General features: G+C 51.4%; 1 protein-coding gene and 1 long non-coding RNA gene across 15 annotated transcripts in view; one reads left to right on the forward strand and one right to left on the reverse strand.

Annotated features, from left to right (window-relative positions):
• The window catches only part of SLCO2B1 (solute carrier organic anion transporter family member 2B1), a 54,876-nt gene extending 39,158 nt beyond the window's left edge, over positions 1 to 15,718 (forward strand). For 11 of the 14 annotated variants that reach the window (XR_012423517.1, XM_065528727.1, XM_074014774.1 and 8 more), the window contains 6 exons: positions 2,687 to 3,044; positions 5,986 to 6,151; positions 9,705 to 9,868; positions 12,368 to 12,432; positions 12,771 to 12,891; positions 13,860 to 15,718. Coding sequence is in view for 13 of the 14 variants with exons in the window: in XM_065528727.1 (XP_065384799.1) it covers positions 2,687 to 3,044; positions 5,986 to 6,151; positions 9,705 to 9,868; positions 12,368 to 12,432; positions 12,771 to 12,891; positions 13,860 to 14,040 (1,055 nt within the window). In the remaining variant the exon portion in view is untranslated. The remainder of the gene's footprint in view (positions 1 to 2,686; positions 3,045 to 5,985; positions 6,152 to 9,704; positions 9,869 to 12,367; positions 12,433 to 12,770; positions 12,892 to 13,859) is intronic. The other 3 variants (XM_074014769.1, XM_074014768.1, XM_074014773.1) reach the window with 1 other exon arrangement.
• Positions 15,497 to 16,856, reverse strand: LOC135967069 (uncharacterized). Its single transcript, XR_010580914.1, has 2 exons — positions 16,726 to 16,856; positions 15,497 to 15,673 (listed from the first exon to the last, which is right to left on the reverse strand). It is a non-coding gene; the product is annotated as an uncharacterized lncRNA (long non-coding RNA).
• Positions 16,857 to 21,820: the final 4,964 nt, after the last annotated feature.

Below are 21,820 nucleotides of genomic sequence, written 5' to 3' on the forward strand. Positions count from 1 at the left end.
GACCTGACCTCTGTGATGGAGAACGCCCCTGTCTGATGAGGGAGACGTAGTCCTTGAAGTAGAAGAGGTTCCTGTCTAAGGGGGGAGACATTGCCCTTGAGTTAAGGGAAGCCCCTAACTAATTGGAAGAAGCATAGTCCCTAGATTGAGGGAGAACCTGTTCTGTTTGACAGAGGATACCTGGCGTCTAGCTGGGTGAGGCTCCTGGCTGATGAAGAAGACAGAGTCACTGACTTGAGGGAGGCCCTGACTTGTCTGATGGGGGAGACACTGCGCTGTGCTAAGGGAAGCCCTGTCTCATGGGAAAGATCTGCCTCAGAGCTGGAGATGGGCCCTGGGATTCCCCTGCAGGTAGCCCTATCTTAGTGAAAGGCATAGCCTCTGCCCTCCAGGAATTTTCCACCTATTCCGGAGCCAGGTTGTGGATGCTGAGGAGAGATGGGGGATGGCTATAAAGCACACTGCAGTGATCAGTGCAGGAGAATGGACTGGAAGCAATCCATGAAATGGAGCCCTCTGGAGTCAGGCAGCCAGAGAGGCACAGGAATGGGGGAGGGAGGATAGAAGGGAGGATGGACCTTGTACTAGGAGTCAGGAGACCCTAGGAAACTCTTGGCCTTACACTGGCCTCTGGATGAACTTGGGCGAGCCCCTGTCCCTCTCTGGACTCTACCATGCAGTAGGGGCACCTGTACAACCTGGACCATGCCAGACTGAAATTCATGGCTCAATATAAGGCCTCAGACGCCCTGGCCAGAGCAGCTCATGGCAAGAAGGCTGAGCAGCTACCTGGGGTCAGAGGGAGCCTCACACCTCTTCACTCTAATGCTGGTTAAATGCGTGGTGTGCAGCAAGGAACCAGGGACAGGAGGCAGACCTGGCACAGAAAAGAGGGGGAATTCCACAGTCCCCACCCACCCCGCCCGAACTGTTTGTCTTTTATTTTCTACCTCCCAAGGAAACAGATCCTAGCCTGGCCCAAGGGGGCCAGGGAACCAGCTGACTTGGCCCTGCTCTGAGGACAGACAGAAATCTTCCCATGACAGAGGCCCTGGTCCTGCTGCTGCAGGAACAGAAGGAGCCCCCACCTGGCCCAGAGAACCCCCATGGCCCCACCAGCCTAGTCTGGCAAGTGGTTTGCTCCTCTCCCTCCATATCTTATATTTGACTTCAGTCTTGCCTACTGCAGGCAGAAACACATGTTAGTGGAGAGAGGATTTCACGTGTCGAACAGAAAGTGTCCTTGACACTTTCACCTGGGCTGCCCCTGCCAATGAGCATCACCTGGCTGCTGGAGCCCAGAGAGGAAAGGACTTTCCCACCCTTTTGTGCCCTTCAGTTTAGCAGACTTGCAATGGGGGCACCCATTGCAAGTGAATGAGGTACCATTTTAGGAGCTAGCAGGAGACTGGGGAGGTAATTTTTTGCCAGAACACTCACTTCTTTTCCTACCTCCAAGCATTTGCCCCTCCTGGGTCCCTACTCAATTCTTTTTCCTCCTTGCTTCACCTCCCGAGATCCCCGCCCCACCAATTCTTTAGGCCCTAGCTCTGTCCCGCCTCCAGGAAGTCTCCCAGCACCAAGCCGACTCAGATTTCACCTTCTCTGGAGGTCTTTGATTCTGCCCCAGACATATTGACATTTGATTACATATTAGTCCATATATCCATTCATTCCTTCCTTCATCCCATGAATTCAGGTGCCTCCTATATCCCAGGCTCTGGAGAGTTAGTAATCAACACAACAGACAAAACCCCCTGATGTTTTTAAAGAAAGCTTATATTCTGGTAGGGTGACAATAAAACAGCTAGATGAGTGAAAATATAGTACATTAGGTAGAGAGGGCTATGGAGAAATACAAGCTAGGGATGGGTAGGTCAGGGCAAGGAATTGAGACCTGTGTTTGGGACGCAAGGGAGGATGAAGGCCTGGGTGGCTTGGAAAAAGCTGTAGCAGGACAGGATGGAAAGAACTGTGTGGGGCAGGGGAGAGGAATGAATACGTAGAATAGAAAAAATGAAATGACATGGAATGGGATGGATGAAATTGAATCAAACAGGATGGCATGGACCAGAACTATATGGAACTGAATAGAATTGAATAAAAAAATATATATATCAAATAAGATAAAGTCTAACTCAATGGAACGAAATGAAACAGAATTTCAAAAATGAACTAGAACAAGGGCCAGGTGTGGTGGCTCACGTCTGTAATCCTAGCACTTTGGGAGGCCGAGGAGGGTGGATTACTTGAGGGCTAGGGTTTGAGACCAGCTTAGCCAACACGGCAAAACCCATCTCTACTAAAAAATACAAAAATTAGCCAGGCATGGTGGTACACGCCTGTAGTTTCAGCTACTCGGGAGGCTGAGGCACAAGAATCACTTGAACCCAGGAGGCAGAGGTTGCAGTGAGCTGAGATTGCACCATTGCACTCCAGCCTGGGCAACAGAGAGAGACTCTGTCTCAAAATAAACAAATAAATAAATAAATAAATAAAATAAAAAAGGACTAGAATAAATGGACTGGAATCAAGTGGGATAAAATTGATTGCAATAGATTTAAGTGGAATGGGACAGGTTGGAAAGGAATGGAACTGCTTGAACTGAGCAGGGCAGGAGGGCAGTCTTTGCTGGACTGCTTGGCTGCCCCGCCTGCCCTGACCTCCTCTGCACTCACCCCCACAGTCTTCCCCAGGGTGCTGCTGCAGACCCTACGCCACCCTATCTTCCTGCTGGTGGTCCTGTCCCAGGTGTGCTTGTCATCCATGGCTGCCGGCATGGCCACCTTCCTGCCCAAGTTCCTGGAGCGCCAGTTTTCCATCACAGCCTCCTACGCCAACCTGCTCATCGGCTGCCTCTCCTTCCCTTCGGTCATCGTGGGCATCGTGGTGGGTGGCGTCCTGGTCAAGCGCCTCCACCTGGGCCCCGTGGGATGCGGTGCCCTTTGCCTGCTGGGGATGCTGCTATGCCTCTTCTTCAGCCTGCCGCTCTTCTTTATCGGCTGCCCCAGTCACCAGATTGCAGGCATCACCCACCAGACCAGGTGAGTGTGTGTGTGGGCACATGAAGGCAAGCCTGGGAGGACAGGACAGGGAGGACAGGGGCCTTGGGCAGAGGCCAGGATGGTGGGGTGCCCGCTGCCTCAAATCTTGCCTCCCCACCTCTGCTTAACAGCCCTTTGGAGATTGGAGTCAAGCAGTGGGGTGCTCCAGAAGGCTCCAGGGTAGGTGTCAGGCACCACTGGAAGGGGCATGGATGAGACTTCAGGGGCAGAAACTCTCAAGTCCGGGAGGGTGTGGAGGCTGAGACAGGGCAGAGCCACCCATGGGATGGCATCTCCATAGTGACTAAGCCCTGTGGGCCCAACAGAGATGGGACAGAGGCCGCATCACAGGAGCCAGGACCCAGCTCAGCCAGAGGAATGGCCTGCCCAGAAGGGAGCATGCTCTCCATCCCAGGACGAGAGGAGATGAGAGAGTGAGCAAGGGACTGGATGGCCCCTATCAGAGAGGCTGCAGAGGAGACTCAGGCACTGGGAAAAGATTGCACAGCAGACCTCTGATATTTTGGGTTTTAGAGCTTGGGAGCTGAAATTCTGTTTTTCCACTACTCTAAAATTACAGAATTCTTTTTCCACATCTGTGAGGCAGCACCTGCCTCCACCCTCTGGGAGGAAGTCTCTTGATTTCTAGCTCCACAATTCTCCATCACACCTTTACCCTTGGGAGCCTTCTTGGAGAGGATGTTGGAAATCACATTCCTGCCTCTTCTCCGGAATGATTTCATTTTTCCTGGAAACTGCTCCAGGCTTAAGTTGGCCCAACACTCAGCTAGAATTTCCCAACTTTTTCTGTCCCCGCCTCTTCCTTGGCATCTTCTGCCTCCACCCAGGTGCCAGCTTTCATCACCGGGGGTCCTCCTGCATGGCTGTCGGGGGCTCAGCTCAGGGCCAAGGAGCACCCAGCCCCTCCCCATCTGTCCCAGCTCCCACCCTCGCTGATCTCTCCCCCATCTCCCTTCCCTCCTCCCCCTTTCATTCTCTGCCCCTCTTTTCCCAAACAGGGAGGCAACTCTGCTCTCTAGACTGGGGCCTCCTGTGTGCAGAGCCCTGTTCTAGGCACTGCAGCGGGGGCTTTAGCCACGTCCTCAGGAAGTCCCTAGTCTGAGAAGGGAGCCAGGTCCTCAAACAAATGATTTTTAGAGTAAAAAGTCAATGGATATTTTATCACAATGTGTTCAACAGTGTGTGGGAGAAAAAGTCAGCTCATCCCACACGCCCCATCTCTCTTTTCTTCTCCCTTTCACACCTTAGCTTTGACATCTCATGTCACCTGTGTTCTCACCTAAATTCTTGCGGTTTATTCACTAAGCTCTGGGTTCTACTTCACTGAAGAGACCATTTGGGACCAACTGAGCTAGGCAAGAAGAACTTTCCCTATTCCTGCACAACCACAGGTCCCAACAGCTGCAAGAACCGAAGGTCTCCCTTCGCTCAGCGTCTTCCCCTATTACATCTCATTGAACCCCCACAGGATCTCTGTAATGGGTCCTCTTATTGGCCCCTTTTCACAGATGAGTACAGCAAGGCTCAGAGAGGTGAAGTTACCCCACAGCTGGAACAGGGTAGAGCCTGGAGCCAGGCCTGTCCCCACAGAAGCAATCAGCTCCAGGTGGTCAATGAGAGTGACGAGCAGAGGAAGGGCCCCCTAACTCTTATCTGCTCAGCCTTCCAGCTGCTGGCAGAGGGTTCTGGGAGGTGCCTCTCCCTTGGCAGAGTCCCCTGGCACCGCCTCCTGATGGGCCCTCAGTGCAGACAGTGCCAGCCTTCCCACTCCCTCCCCCACCCCGAGGGAGATGTGCCAAGACGTTGTCAGACACACACCAGCACTGTCTGGCAGAGGAGGAAAAGGAAATATTTTGTGTTTGATGATCTTCCTTCCCTCTCAGATGGAGTGCCCCCTCACCCCAGGGAGGGAGAGGAGCTCACTTTGCCCCATGCCCCACTTCCCCACTCCGCACCCTGGCTAGAGACTGTCTCCAGCTCCTGCTCACCCTCTTCTCCATGGAACTGAGATTTCACTAAGCTCCAGTCCCAGCCTCACTGATCAGCCTGGCCTCTGCCCCATACCCACCCCAAGCCCAAGACAGGGACCTCCAGCTTCCACCTCTGGCCTTCTCCGCAGCCTGGCCACTGGACCCCTGTGTGACCCTGAAAGGCACAGCCTCTCTGAGCCTCTCTCTCCCTGGCAGGTTAGCTGTGCTTCCCCCTAGTGTGAAGCCAGGTGACACTCTAAGTCCCAGGGGCCACCTCCCTGCCCTCCTCCCAGGGTGACCTCCCCCTCAGACTAAGCCTCCCTCTGACCTCCTGCCCCTGCCCACCTTCACCTTGCCCTGGCCACCTGGAGCTGGGGCACCCCGGGGATTTGGGGGCAGGCCCTCGGAGGGAGGCAGGTGAGACTAAAATGTTTCCTGGACACAGTGAACAGGGTGGTGGGAGTGAGACTGCAGGATGGCCATGACAGGCAGAGAAACTGAAGCCCAGAGAGGCAGGAACAGGCTGGAGATCCCACGGGTGGTCAGTTCTCCTGATCGGGTCCCACACTCATAGCTCTGATTTTCTGAGAAAGGAAGCAATCATTGATTTTCGGAGAAAGGAAGCTCATTGAGGAAAAGATACTCTTCATCCGACACTAACTTCTGGGAGGAATTTATCTTGTATACCCTGTAGAAGGGTCACTGAGGTGCAGAGATGTTTGAAGAAGCTCAAAGGCTCGTAGGATCTAGGGGGCCTGTCTCCATACTTGCACACCTTCATTGCAAGGAGCTCGCTATCACACCATCATCGGGCAGCCCTGATGGTGAAAATCCTCCGTGTGGAGCTGAAATCTCTGGCCATTGCTCTCAGCTACAGGGCTGAGGAGGTCCCCGCTAGTGGCCTAAGGGAGGGAAGCCAGGCCAACCCTATTGACCTTCTCTCCCACCAGTGCCCAGCCTAGGCCGGAGCTGTTTCCAAGCTGCATGGAGGTCTGCTCCTGCCCGTCGGACGGCTTTAACCCTGTCTGCGACCCCAGCACTCGTGTGGAATACATCACACCCTGCCACGCAGGCTGCTCAAGCCAGGTGGTCCAGGATGCTCTGGACAAAAGCCAGGTGAGTCAGGCCTCTGGTGGCAATTTCTGCCCCTCAGGGCCCTGCCTGCCCTGTCTCTGTGGGCCTGTCATCCTCTCCACCTCTGCAAGCTCTCACTCTCTAGCTCTTTTCTCTCTGTCTCTCTCTGTTGGCAGATGTAGAACATTATTCTCTCAATAAGCTTTCATCAGCCGGGCGCGGTGGCTCACGCTTGTAATCCCAACACTTCGGGAGGCCGAGGCAGGCAAATGACCTGAGGTCAGGAGTTCAGACCAGCCTGACCAATATGGTGAAACCCATCTCTACTAAAAATACAAAAAATTAGCCAGGCGTCAGGGTGTGTGCCTGTACTCCCAGCTACTCAGGAGGCTGAGAGAGGAGAATCACTTGAACCCGGGAGGCAGAGGTTGCAGTAAGCCGAGATCATGCCATTGCACTCCAGCCTGGGCAACAAGAGTGAAACTCCATCTCAAAAAATAAAAATAAAGCTTTCATTGCCAGCCTGGGCCCAGGGCACAGAGGTGAACCATTCTGGCTTCCAGATCTCTGTGCAGGGGAGATGCAAAAGGAAATAACTCACAGGAATTCCAGAGGTGCTGATAGGTAAGACCACTGGTCGATACAAGTACATACAAGGATGAAAAGAGACACATCCCCCCTGGGTGGGGGTGGGTCCCAGAAGCCTTCACGGGAATTGGCATTTGTGCCAGACATTCAAGAATGAATGGGTAAACTAGGACTTGGGAGGGAAGAGCTTTCCAGGCAGGAGGAAATGGCCTAAGCAGAGGTTTGGAGGAACACACATGTGCAAGCATGTACACACAGTATTTCTGTTGGAGCGGAAGCACAAGGGTTCATGAAGGGAAGGCAGGGCCCAGAAAAAGAGGGGCCTTGAATGCCAGGCCAAGAATGGGGACTTTCTGGAGAGCAGTAGGAAGCGATGGATGGGTTTTCAGCAAGGGAGTAACAAGTTCAGATCTGTGTTTGATCACGCTTGAGGCCATAGTGTGGGGGCAGGCGAGCAGAGTACAGGACATAGAAGGCCAGCGAGCATTCAGTCAGTCAGTCAGTCAACAAACTTTCACTGATCTCTTCCTCTGGGCCAGGCCCTGTGCTGGGAGCTGAGGACTCAGAGCCAAGGGGCCCAGTGGGGAAATGAAGGCAATGTAATCAGCAGCAGTGCATTCTGAATCTTAGGAAGGCTAAGACCAGCCGGTTCCTCCTCCCCTTTTTCCTCAGTTTCCCAAAATGACAAAGGGGGACAATGTCTGCCTTCTCAGGCCCCCAGGCTGTAGTGAAGCCTGGGGGATTTGTCGGGGCAGCAGCATCAGGCTGGTTGTTATGACAACATCTCCCTCTCTCCAGAGTCCTCTTACCTCCCACCCTCATGCTGGGCATCAGCATCTAAAGCTGAGGCTCCTCCAGGGAGAGACCTGGGCTGCACCGGCTGGTGCAGAAGAACATGTTGATGGTGCACAGTCCTTTAGAAGCCAGCCAGGCACCACCTGGGCCTGAGAGCCCTTCCAGAGGCCCCCAGGCCTTGGCAGGTGGAGCAGTGAACTCCTGTGGGTATGGGACCCGGTTCAAATCCCTGTTCTGCCTCTAACTGGCTCTGTTACCTTAGGCAAATTATTTAACCAGTGCCTTAGTTTCTTGGTCTGTAAAATAGGGGAGATATTATTGAGTGCCTACTACAGAGCAGGAATGTACTGACTAAATGCTTTACCTGCATGAATTCATTAAATAGTAAGCAAAGAACCACATGACGTTATCCATGAAAGCACACAGCACAGTGCCTAGGCAATTTTAAATACTCAGTAATACACATTCCTATTACGCCCATTGTACAGATGAGAAATGGAGGCCCAGGAAAGGACCAGACATTGCCCAGAGTCTCAATACCAGGGCTGGGACTAGACACCAAGGCCCTGGCCTCCCAGTCAGCCCCCTCTTTGGAACATCACGGAGGCTTGGATTTAGGTACAGTATTTGGAGGAGGGTGCAGCTGAGACCAGGCTAGCACTCAGGGACTATTGTCATGCTGGCCTGGAATTGTGTCTTGACATGTCTGCCTCCTCGGATTGTGAGCATCTTGGCTCAGGGATGGGTGGCTCAGCACCCAGCACAGCTGTGCAGTAACAGCTTATGAGTACGTGAGTGAATGAGGTAAGATGGGGCAGGTGGGTGACTGCACAGGTGTGGTGCTGAATGCTCTGGGGGAATGAGACTCTGAGGCAGCAGAGGGATTGAAGTCATTCATGAGAAAAACTTCCTGCCATGGAATTAGATGAATATGAAGGGTCAGGAAAAACCCAACTGAAGGGTCAGGAAAAACCCAAGGGTCAGGAAAAATCCAGCCTTTGCGTTTATCCCAGCAACCCTCTGCTTTTGAGAAAAGGAGCAGGGGCAGGATGTCTCTCCCAGGAACCTTGCCTTAGCATTTCTCCATTTCTTGTCCCTCCATTGTATCTCCAGCCTGTATTTGGAGGCTCAGGGGCCACTTTTCCTGCAATGTAAGATGATATGCACTTAGGGGTCACACAGCTTCTTGTGTGAAGGGTCTTCAGACCCTTGTGTGAAGGATCAGCACAGCTTCATCATGCACATTGGCTCTGCCGGCCAATGGAGAGTGCCTGGTCACCCAAGCCTAAGTGCTCACATGCTCACTCTCTCCTGCCTTTCTCTTATTCCACCTGCTAAGTAACTTCAAATCTAAACCCTTTTATCCATACACCCCCAAGCCCACTCTGTGATGGGCCCTTGGCCTGCATCCCTGATCTGGTCCCTCCTCCGTGCAGCCCCCAGAACACCCTTTGTACCATCCAGTCTCATCTACTCCTGGCTTAAAATTCTCCCAAGGCCCCCAGCATCCACCTCAGGGATTCCGAACCCTTTTCACATTGGGAAGCGTCTGCAGCTGCCAGGGCTGGAGGTGAGATGCTCAGAGGGCTCTAGCTGCCCAGGCCAGCTGGCCACTTTAAGAGCTGATGGGACTACTCCCTGCACACCTGTCTCCCATCTGAGGCCCTGTGTGGCTGGGGCACATGAGTCTAGAAGCTCTGGTCTATGGGAGAGTAAAGAGAAGACCAGGCCTCTTGGCTTGGCCTGGTTTCTATCGGGTGCCTGCGGGCCCTGGCATTCCAGATCACTTCTCAGAGTCCTTAGCTGGAGGTTATCCTGGCTACCTAAGGAGTGAGTGCAGGCTGGGATCAAACACTCCAGGGTACCAGCCTGGGGGCATGGCCAGTCTGGGGATGTTTTCTTACAGTTGGGGTGTAGAATGTGGGAGAATGATGCTCTTCTGGGTCCCTGCCTCTTCTCTACTTTCTCTCTGTTTCCCTCTCCCTGCTCACAGCCTCAGCCCAGGCTCAACTCGAGCATAGAGAGCCCTTGAGGTGCCTGCTCCTCAAGCCATCTTTGCTCAGCCAATGGGTCAGGATCTCGGACGCCCAGCCAGCTCTACCCCAAATGGCCGTGGGACTTGGGCCTCTCACAAGCCTTCCCTGCTGCAAGCCCTTGGCCAGCTGCCTGCCCTTGGAGCTCTTGAAGTCTCTTCCTCCTCTTCCCACTCCAGGTTTTCTATACCAACTGCAGCTGCGTGGCGGAGGGCAGCCCCGTGATGGCGGGATCCTGCGACTCGACCTGCAGCCACCTGGTGGTGCCCTTCCTGCTCCTGGTCAGCCTGGGCTCGGCCCTGGCCTGTCTCACCCACACACCCTCCTTCATGCTCATCCTAAGGTGAAGGTGGGGGCGGGGCAGGGGCAGGTGGATACCAGGAGGTCCTTAACCAGAAGCAGAACAAGGAATTCTGAGGGGGGAGTTCAAGGAAGGAGGCCACTTGGGTGTCCTGGCCCCCACAACGTGGCCTTAACTGTGTTCATCCCATGGCAACCTACTGAGGCAAGGTTTTCTCCCCATCTTGCAGATAAGAAAATTGAGGCTCAGAGACGTTCAGGAGCTGGCCCCCGTCACATAGCAAGTGTTGGGTGGAATAGTACTGGTTCCCTGGCCCAGAGCCCAGGCTCCTACTTGCCCAGGGGAGAGGAGGACATACCTAGGGCCCTGTCCTGGCCTCTAGAGGTGAGGACATCATACCTGCAATGGATGAGCTGCAGGAGGTGCATGTAGGAAACCAAACTGTGTCAGTCCGGTGCATGATTCTGAATGCTGTTTCAAGGCTACATATAAGCGCTTATCAGGTGCCCACTGTGGACCCAGCCCATGCTGAGCACTGCCTTTTGGGCCAAGATCTTTGTGGCCCTCATCCTAAGAGTGCCTGCTGGCCCTGACAAATTGTCACCTGAGTTCAAAATCAGGGTCTCCTGGGGTGAGGACTGGGATAAGAGGACTGAGTGAGAAAAAAAAATTTTTTTTTGAGAAGGAGTTTTGCTCTGTCGCCCAGGCTGGAGTGCAATGGTGCAATCTCGGTTCACTGCAACCTCCTCCTGGCTTCAAGTGATTCTCCTGCCTCAGCCTCCCTAGTAGCTGGGATTACAGGCACCCACCACCACACCCAGCTAATTGTATTTTTAGTAGAGATGCAGTTTCACCATGTTGGCCAGGCCAGTCTCGAACTCCTGACCTCAGTGATCCACTTACCTTGGCCTCCCAAACAGCTGGGATTACAGGCGTGAGCCACCACACTCGGCTGAGAAAAACAGTTTTTCTATTCTGTCACTCAACAATCAACACAGAAGACTTCTGCAACAAGTGTGGGGGTATTTTCCCACACACCAGGCACGCAATTAATTCTGCAGTGGACCCCAACCGGTGTCCTCCAATTCTATTCTGACACGATCTAGCTGGAGACAGCATCAGACCCCACAAGCTGAGTGCTCAGTCCCACAAGACTTCCCCTCCACTTCCCGTGCCAACCGCAAGCCCCAGGCTGTTTTACCAGTGCTTCTGACTGACCAGCCATACGCTGGGATTTCCACAGCCCCATCTTTGAGTTTGCTTTTTTTGCTAGAGTGGCTCGCAGAGCTCAGGAAAACATCTACTTTATCAGTTTATTATAAAAGATATTACACAGGATACAGATGAAGCGATGCACACAGCGAGGTATGGGGGAGGAGTTTTCATGCCCTCCCTGGCTGCACCCTGCAGGGACCTCCATGTGTTCAGCTATCCGGAAGCTCTCCAAAGCTTCATTATGTAGGCATGATTGATTAAATCACTGGACATTGGCAGTCACCTTAACCTTTAGCCTCTCTCCCCTTGCTGGAGGTTGGGGCTGAAAGTCCCTACCCTCTAATCCTGCCTTGGTCCCTCTGGTGACCAAGCCCCAACTTGAAGCTCCCTAGGGGCTGCTCACCATCAGTCCACTTATTAGCATACAAAAAGACACTTCTCACTTTGAAAAGTCCAAGAATTGTAGGAGTGTATGCCGGGAAGACCAAATATGTATCTCACAATATCACAGGGACCTCAGAGCAAGATAATTTCCATTTTCCTTCTCCTGGGATTATTTTATTCACTATCTACTTTCTAGGAAATTAGAAGGGAAATGGAGCCCCTCGCAAATACTAGAAGACATGTAGATCTAGAACACAAGCCGGCCTGGGAGAGAAAATAGAGGAATCAGATGCCCAACAGGCAGCCTGACTAAAAGGAGTTGAGAACACAGCCTCAGGACTGCGTGGAGAGGGCCCTGACCGCTGTTGGCCATGAGATCCTGGCCAAGTTATTGAATCTGTCTAAGTGTCAGTCTCCTTATCTATAAAATGGGGCTAATGTACATCTCACTCATGGGAGTGATGTGGGGTTGCAGGGCAGAATTACTGAGCCCGTAGTGAGTGCTCCATAAATGCTGGCCACTGGTGTTGTCTGGCAGGAGCCAGAGGATCGCAGGCTGTGGCGTTACAGTGGTTGGGGATGCTGGGGAAGTGTCTGGCTGTCCCAGCTCCAGGTCTTGCCAACTGTAGGAGTAAGGGGAGAATTTGATGGGACCAGTGGGTGGAGGAAGAGGAGTGATGTCTGTGACCAGAAACATACAGAGGTCAGCACAGGACCCTGATGGTCAGTGGGTGTGTTGTCTTGTATATGGGACCAGGCTCTGCAGGTTGAAAAGGGATGGGGTACGTCCCTGAGCCCCCCAGCTTAGATCATCAGATGGGAGGGAGGCTGGTGCTGGGTGGTGGGAGAGAAGGGCATGATGAGAACCCTTCACCATTGATGCCTGGCCCCTGGGGGCTGGAACCCCTCCAACCTCATGTTGCCCATGTCTCTGCTTGTTAGAGGAGTGAAGAAAGAAGACAAGACTTTGGCCGTGGGCATCCAGTTCATGTTCCTGAGGATTTTGGGTAAAGATCTTGCTTGGGACCATTGGTGGTGATGGGGTCCAGATGCCCACTGTGTGCCAGGCCTGGGGCACAGGCATGAGCGGAACTCAATCCCTGATCTTAGGGCTCACAAGCCCATGGGGTGATAGACCTGGCCCAGCTCTCCTACAGCGGGGTGTATAGGCAGAGGCTAGACAACCCATCAGGAAGCTACCTCAGATACAGGGGTGGGACGGGCTTGAGGGCCAGAGAGCCAAGAGGCCCCAGTAACCCAGAGCCCCTGAGGGGTTGTATGTGCCAGGGAGGGGGCAGGGCAGGACAGTGGGCCTTCGTTATCCCCTGAGCACTGCCTCCCTCAGCCTGGATGCCCAGCCCCGTGATCCACGGCAGCGCCATCGATACCACCTGTGTGCACTGGGCCCTGAGCTGTGGGCGTCGAGCTGTCTGTCGCTACTACAATAACGACCTGCTCCGAAACCGGTGAGACCTTGTTTGACGGCTTGTGGGAAGGGTGCTGGAAATACTCTCAGAGTCCCAGGCAGGATACCAGCAGGCAGGGGAGGTTTCATTTAAGTCTACCTGCTAGGTGACAGGTGCCATTATATATTCAGTGCTGAGCTCACCAGTCCTTCAAGCTAGACACTGCCCCCCTCCTTTTATAGATGAAGAAAGTGAGAGTTAAAGCAAGTAGCCCAAGGTCACACAGCTAATAACTGGCAGAGCTGGGCCTTGACCACAGCGTCTATGCAGGAATTTGGGGAGAAACAGAGGAGCAGCCATGCTGCAAGAGGGACTTGGGGTGAAGGGCTGGGGAGAAAGCTCTGTCTAGGACACAGGAGGCCTGGGTTTCAGGCCCAGCTCTGTCTCCCTCATCATGGGACTTACCTGGGGCTCAGTCTTCCCATCTGTACAATGGGGAACTCAAAGGAACCTGAAGGCACAGAGGCGGCTGGCCTGGGATGGATGTGGAGAGGACTTGATAGCAGGGCTGGGGACAAGGAGCTGTTCACTTTCAGCTCTGAGGAGGTGAGGAGGGCACAGTTCCTGTGGGCTGGGACTGTCCACAGGGGGGCTTCCTAGAAGAGGAAAAGTCAGACAAGGGCCTTGATAGTTAAACAGGGGAGAGGGAACCCGTTTGTTCTTGGGACAGGTGGGGCAATATAAAATTCTACTTGTCAGGCCCTCTGAGCCCTTAGGCTCGGAGACAGGCAGGGCCAGCCCAGGCCACAGAGCAGAGTCCAAGACATGGCGATGAAGATGGCCAGGCCTCTGCTCCCACCCAGGGCTCCTCTGCAGAGCCTCTCCCTCTCCTTCAGGGAAGAGCTGCAGCAGAGGTCAGTGTCTCCCTGAGGCCTCGGTGCCTCTGATTTCACAATGAGTGATGACTGCTGATGTCCATGCCCTGGCCTGGCCGCTCTTGAGTTCAAGGGTTCCCATTCTTTCCCCAGGTTCATCGGCCTCCAGTTCTTCTTCAAAACAGGTTCTGTGATCTGCTTCGCCTTAGTTTTGGCCATCCTGAGGCAGCAGGACAAAGAGGCAAGGACCAAGGAGAGCAGATCCAGCCCTGCTGTAGCGCAGCAACTGCTAGTGTCAGGGCCAGGGAAGAAGCCGGAGGATTCCCGAGTGTGAGCCGTCCTGGGGCCCCACCTGGCCAAGAGTGGCAGCCACAGCAGTACCTCCTCTGAGTCCTTTGCCCAAGATTGGGTGTCAAGAGCCCTGTGTTCCATTCTGGCTCCTCCACTAAATTGCTGTGTGGCTTCAGGCAAGACACTGAATGCTTTTTTGAGCCTTTGCTTGCTAGTCTGAACCAAAGAGTTGTTTGGGCATTTGCTGTGTTGGCCATTTCTGAAGCAAGAGGGTCTTCCTCCTCCTTCCCCCAGCCAGCCAGCTGTCCTGGAGCCAGGCTTTCCTGGGTGGAAAGATTGCATACATTTCCCTGGGGCCCTTGGATAGCAAAGTGAGCCATAGTGGGCCAGGCTGCCCCCCATGCTGGGCCCCAGCCCAGGTCTGCACTCGCCTGGATCACCCTATCTGAGCCTCAGCCATCTTCTGTCAGGTGGGAATGAACTTGCCAGCCTTCAGGCTCGTTCAGCTGTGACCATCTGTGCGGTCAGTGTACACTCAGGTCTCCTCCCCAACTCCAGCAGCCTTTAAGAAGTGTCCCTTTGGCGCCCCCTGGAGGCAGAGCACTGAGCTGGCCCCTGGGTAGACTCCCACAGGGAGGAAGGAGCTGGCCTCAGGTGTGGGACACCCAGACTTGGCAGGGCCTTCAGAAGGCCTGTGTGGGGGCCCCAGGAAGCCTTAGCTGAAGCCGGGAGACTCACTCTCCATCTCAGGAAGTTCTAGCCCTTGCCCTCAGGGAGCCATGGTTGAGGGTGAGGCCCAACACCTGCCTTAGGGGCCCTGGGTGGGCAAGTCTGGGCCCTGGGGCAGGGAGGGAGACTCAGACCCACACTTGGGTATTTTCTAATTTCAGACAAACACATACTCAGCGTGCACTCACTGATTCCTACACATTGCCAAGATTTCACACATGTGACCAGGGGCCACCAAAGTCCCTGTGACCTTTGTGACTAGGATCCTAATTTCTCTATTTTCTCCTGAGTGCCTGGGTCTGTGTTACTTGGGGCAGCATGGATAATGTTTAGTTCTGTGACACTGTTTTTTGGGGGGTGGCACCTGGTTCTCTGGATTCCTGGGCTGGTGTCAGGCCCATTACTGTAATGCCGGGAGCAGTAAAGCTCAGCTCTGTGTAATGAGTGATGCTATGGCTTGCTCAGGTCTTATGATCCAATCCTTTTCTACATCGGCCCTTGTTTTGTTTTAAGGCTAGTCTTATCTGGCCTGGTTATTTCCCTGCGGGGAGGAGAGAGTTTATTAATCTGCTCCCAGCCCAACCTATTGCCACCCCACCTCACTGGGACCTGCTGCTTGGGAGGCAGCAGATACGGAGCCACCAGCAGTGGCTTCCTGGCCCTGTGCTTGGGGTGGGGGGAAGCTGGGGTCACATGTGGCCCTTGCCTTCTGAGCAGCTCCCAGTGCCAGGGCTTTGAGATTTTTCCACGTGATAAAAGAAAAGGGAGGTAGAGAAGTTCCAATTCCCTTTTTATTTTGCTGGTTGGTATCTGTAAATGTTTAACAAATATCTAAGCATGTATGTATCAATGCCAAGAATTTCAAAGTCTCCAACAATATGAGGCTTTTAGGATGTTTATATTCCTTCATCCCTCTTGTTTCCCAGGTTTTGCAGGGGAAAAAAAGTCTGGAATTATAGATACAGCTTATTATTAAATTTGTTCTTGCATAATGTCTCTTCTATTACAAAAATTCTTTCTTTATAAACTGCATTAGAGGTTTGCAACAACCACATCATTTCCATTAACTTAGATTTAAGTTTTACTGGATTCATTGCTCACCGTTATTGCTTGTATATTACATCTTTTCCTATCTTTATATTCTGGTTTAATTTTTGTTTGACTGAGTGACTTCTTCTACTAATGGTTTCAAAAATGGAATAAGGTCACGAGGATTTCTGAATCCTCACCTGTCCAAATTATCATTCACATTTTTCAGAAGAGGAAACTGGCTCAGAAAGCACAAGTGAGTTCCCCAAGATCACAGAAAATAAATGATGGAGCCAAGGTTGGATGTGAAGACCTTGTGGGAACTGAAGGTTTTATAATTTGAGGAGCCCTCTTTAAGAAAAATATACAAAATTATAAACATAAAATTAGGTACAAAGTACCTATATTTACCTATAATGAGAAAAGAATGCAAAACAGATACATCACACAATCCCCCAAAAATGCATAATACTTTTATTAACTGCCCTGCATAACCTCTAAAACACATTTTCTCCCCCGATGATTAGAAGAATTTTCCACAGACTAGCTTCTGGCTCTGTACATTTCAAGCCTGGTTTCTCCTGTTTCTTCTCTACTGACCATACACTTCCTGGGCTGGGTGCCATGAGACACATTCATATCACGATATGGCAACTTAATATCACCATGCCAAGTGAGTTGGGCAGTGGGTAGAATTCCTAGAAGCTATTCTCTACACAGAGATTACTAGCAATGATTTATCTATACACAGAGAACCACATAAATATTAATACATCCTGTGTTTCAGAGGACCACATAAACATGTCCTAATGAACCCAACTCAAATCAGTTCCCCACTCAGCTTCCCCTTGGTCAGATCCCAGAAGTGCCCATGGCCACTCCAATTATCCCATATAAAGGAAAATTGAAACACAAACGAAGCTGGAGTGGGAAGAAAATAGTAATTTCTACTATGGTTAAAGTATCTTACCTTTGCAAATTTTACAAAAATATGACAACATGAACACACCACCGAGGCCCTCCCGTGGATCTGGGGAGACTCCTGGACGCTCAAGCTGTATCCATATCACGGTGAGTCCACCTCTTTGTTGAGCCAAGATCTGAAGGAAAAGACGAGGTCCTTGTGCCTAAAGTCTTCCAAACTGGCCATGGTGAAGAGACTCAGGAGTTACCCAAGACAGAAATGGGTCGAGAGCCAAGGGGTGGAGCAGGTCAGGGCCAGAGGGGTTTTCCAGGCCTTGTGGGGGCCCCAGGGAAGTCCTCTCCCCTAATATAGCCTCTGGTCAATGAAGAGCCACAAGCATTTGCATCTGTGAGCTTACTTTCTTACCCTGTACCAGGAAGCTGGGAGGAGAAGACATTAAGTCTCCCTGCTAGATTGTGCCAGTGTAAAGTCAGCAGAGGACAGGACTCAGACCAGAACTGACATCCTGATGCCTAGGCCTGAGGTTTCTTTTCTTGTAGACCCTGGGAAGGTCTGGGATGCTAGAGGCTGGTAAGTTCTAGGGCAGGCAGATGACCCATCATGAGCTGGCCTCCAAGGGTCATGACTGACATGCACATAAGTGAAAGAGAACTCATGGACATCCTCACCATTGCCTGGAGGTGTTGAATTATTTCCCCTTCACATACCTTTGCTTATGCTGTTCCCTCTAACCTGGGTTATCTTCTTCATCCCCACCCCACTGCTTGTCTCTCCATCCCCACTTCATAAAGTCCTACTCAATCTTCCAGGCCCAGCTCAAAGGCCACCAACTCCAGGAAGGCAACATGGTACAGGCAATGGGGGGCAAGTGACAACCACCTCTGGGGATCTAATCAAAGACATAGACTGTCCACTAAACATAAAACAAAACACACACACAGACAAAAACACAATTGTGCATTTGATTTCAGAGGTTGAAGACCATCTGATGCCTGGGTGTAGACCTCCTAAGAATCCCAGATCCCCAGTCAAAAGCCCTTAATGGAGTGAAAAGATTATAGAGTTGTGGAGAGAGTCAGGCTTGGGATCAGATCTTGACTCTGCCACTTATTACAGTGTGACCATGAACAAATGATTTAACCTCTCTGCACCTCAGTTTGCTCACCTGCAAGTGAGGTTGAGCATGCCTAGCTCCTATCTCCCAGAAGCTGTGAGGACCGGGTAAGATCATGTACCTGCTCACAGGCACCACACCTAATGATCAGGATTTGTAAGCTCCCTTCTCCTTCTGTCCCAGAAAAAATTTCATAAACACAGAGAGCATCAGGGTGGGAGGGGGCAGTGACAACAGAGGAAGGAACATACCTCCTTTGCCCTACCCTGGCCGCAGCTCCGTTGTCCCCAATCTCTCCTCCACTGTCAGCCAGGGCTCAGCCAGCCCAGTCTTATCTCTCCCCACAGCTAGCTTGGGACAGCTTTTCTCAACCAGATTTACATTTTTATTGATTTTCTTTCTCCCTCCTAGAGCAGTCCCTCCTGTCTGCTTCCCCTTTGGCTATAAAATGGGCTTACCCCAGGAAACAGCAATTCTGGGGCTGGCCAAGAAATGATGGTTCAAGGTTGGATTCACTCACCCTTCATTCATTCAACCACTCACATGAGCAACATATCCTACATGTCTGCTCTGTGCCCCTCTCCTGGCACTGCTGGGGACACAACCATGTGTCAGATAGAGTCTCTACTCAGCAAACTCTCAGTGTAAACAGACAAGCTGACAAACAGTAACAAAAGCATGAGTAGTTAGTCATACAGGAGAGGGAAGAAGAGGAGCCAAGGACTCTTCCTGGGGCCAATAGGGAAGGCTTCCAAGAGGTTATATCAGACCTAGTGTTAAGGATTAGGCAGGACTTCCTCAAGTGGACAAGGTGGGAATGGGCAGGAAAAACAACAGGATGAGCAAAGATAGAGAGAGGTGTGTCTGAGATACAGTGACAAGAGCAATGTGGCTGGAGGGCACTGCATGTGCAGGGCAATAAGGAGAGAGAAGAGAGCAGAGGCTGGAAAGACCAGCAGGGACCAAGCATGGAGATCCAGCCGAAGGTGTGGACGCTTTCCTGAGGGCAAGGAGGAACCCCTGAAGCATTGATTGATGGATTATTCCATTGGCCAGTTATTTTAAGCAGGGAGTGACATGACAAGATTTGTATGTTGGAAAAGTCACTGGTGGCACCATGGAGTCTTTGAGCGGGAAAGAGAAGCTGAAGGCCAAGAGCTCAGGCAGAAGGCGGATGCAACAATCAAGAGAAGTAGGAGGACTGTACCCGGGTCAGGAGAGGCATCCTAAAAGTGGGACATCTAAGGCGAGTCTTGAAAGATGAGTGGGAACTCACCAAGGGGAGAAGTTGGGAAGGGTGTCAAGGCAGAAGAAACTGCACAAAGTAGACAGAAACCTCCTGGCAGGCTTGGGGTATTTCCACTAGTTTAGTATGGCTGTAGCATGGCTTAAGAGAGAAGGCATGGGGAGGGTGAGGCTGAAGAAGTGGGTTGACGCTCTCAATGCCACTCAGTGTTGTCCATCTCCTGAACCTAGCCCCAGGTGAGAGAGGAGAGGGAGCCCTCACCTCTGTACAGAGGTGGCTGTATAGGTCTGAGCCCTAGGTCAGGGGTGCTCCTTAGTCCAAACAAACTTTTTCATGTTCACTACATTTCACATTTTACACAGTCCTTTTATACGCCATCCTCATGGTTTCCTGGTGAAGAAGTCAGGAAAGGGATTATTATTGCCATGTAGTAGGTAAAGAAACGGAGGCCCAGAAAAGTGCAGAAACTTGCCCAAGGTCACTCAAGAGCCCAGGTATCCCCCTCCTAAGACTCCCACGTTGTTGCTAATAAACCTACTTGTCCCTGAATCACATATACACAATAGATGTAGTAAGTACTAACTAATGTGGTTGGGATGAAAAAAAGGGGGGAAGAGAGAAAACACATCAGAGAAAGAGGCTTCCTTTTTATGTCCCCATTTCCTCAGCCTTCATCCTGCAGCTGGGGACATTTCAGCTGGGAAAACAGAACCCAGGTCCCTCTGCATTGGAATCCAATAGACAGGAGGGCCAATCCCAGCACTGCCACTTACCAGGCATGGGAAGTCACTGCACTCATCTGAGCCTTGGTTTTCTCATCTATAAAAGGGAGAAATAAGTTTCGCCCATCAGAATTGTTGAGAGGATTTAATGTGATAAAGTAGCAATATAGTAATCTACTACTGAGTAATAAATTTCCTGGCTGACACAGTGGCTCACACCTGTGATCCCAGCCATTTGGGAGGCTGAGGCAGGAGGATCACTTGAGCCCCAGAGTTTGAGACCAGCCTGGATAGCATAGAGAGACCCCCATCTCTCCAAAAAATAATAAAAAAAAGAAACTTAGTCAGGTGTGGTAGCACCCACACCTGTAGTCTCAGCTCCTTGTGAGGTTTAGGTGGGAGGATTGCTTGAGCCCAGGAAGTCAAGACTGCAGTGAGCAGTGATTGTACCACTGCATTCCAGTCTGGGTAACAGAGCAAGGCCCTGCCTCAAAAGAAACCCCAAAACTAAAAAACAAATTTCCACAAAGTTTAGCAACTTAAAACAACAAATATTTATTATTTCATAGAATTTCTGAGGGTCAAGAACCCACAGATGGGCTAACTGGAAGGTGCTGGATCTTCATGAGGATTTCTAATGAAGCTGTAGTCAAGCATCAGCCAGGGCTGCAGTCATCAGAAGGCTTGACTGGAGTGAGAGGATCCACTTCCAAGCTCATTCGATGATTGTTGTTGGGCCTCTGTACCCTGTTGGCAGTTGACCAAAAGCTTTGATTCCATGTGTCTTTTATGATTTAATCTTGGAATTAACATACCATAACTTGCCATATTCTCTTGGTCACATAGACAAACCCTGGTATAATGTGGGAGGGGAATACAAAAGGGCATGAATACCAGGGGGTATGGATCATTGGGAGCCATTTAGAAGCTGGTTACAACAAGCACCCAGACCAGTGCCTGACCCACAATAGGTTCTTATTCATTAGTCACTGCTATAACTCTTGCAATGACCTATCACAGCCTGGTTGAGAAGACAAGATCTGGACATGATAAGGTAAGAGATCTTTGGCAAAGTGAAATGTAACTTGAATTAAAGAACGTTCAATTACATTAGAAGAGGGTGTCCTAGACAAGGGCCTGGCAACTAGGGAAGACTTCCTGGCAGAGGTGGAGAGGAGGTAGGAGGGCAATCCAGAGAGAAAACAGAAGGTGAGTATGGCAGGTGGTATTGGTTGCCTTCCCATGGCAAATGCTCTCTTCTTCATTCCGATAGCAAGGTGCTCAGCCAAGGGATGATCCAAGGCAGCAATGGAAATGCCTTCCCCTTTGCCAGAGAGTGGTCCAAGAGTAGACATGTGACCTCGTCTTAGTCAATGACATGTTTGGGGATAGTCTGCTGGGAAAGCTTCTCTCCTGGATAAGAGGATGATGTGAAAGGAGAACACCCTTTTTGTTACCATGCCCTTTCTCCCTGCTTGGGAGGACATGGTTCCTGATGGCACTCAGTCTTCTTGCAATCACAGGGGTAGTCACCCTCAAGGCTCAGAATGGGAAATGCCTGGGTCATCAAAGACATTGTTGAATCAGCAGACCAATCCTGGTACCACCTTCTTCTGGCCTCATTAAGAAACAAAAATTTTAAGCCACTCTAAAGCAGGTGACCTCTTCCTTGCATCCTAAATGATTCAGTGAGAAGTATCCTGGTCCCCTCTGGGACTATTTTCTTTTTCTGAGGAAGACAGAGGGAAGAGTGGAATGGGAAAGGACCCAGGCTGGGAGGCAGGTGTCCTTGGTCTAACCCCAGCTCTGCCTCTGAGTTGCTGTGCGATCTTGAGCAAGTCCCTTCCCCCTCTGGGCCTCCAGTGATTACAGCTAATATTTATTGGCTGTTTACTGTGTGTCCAGCGCTCTTCTAAGAGCTTCCCTTGAATCATCTCATTCAATCTTCACAACACCTCTGTTATGGCAGTATTACTATTATCTTTATTTTAGGGATAAAATAAAGAGGCCCAGAAACATGAGGTCCAGGATCCTGACTATAAAGCCATATTGCCTAGC

The sequence above is a fragment of the Macaca fascicularis genome, chromosome 14 (assembly GCF_037993035.2).
Source record: "Macaca fascicularis isolate 582-1 chromosome 14, T2T-MFA8v1.1".
NCBI classification, from domain to species: domain Eukaryota; kingdom Metazoa; phylum Chordata; class Mammalia; order Primates; family Cercopithecidae; genus Macaca; species Macaca fascicularis.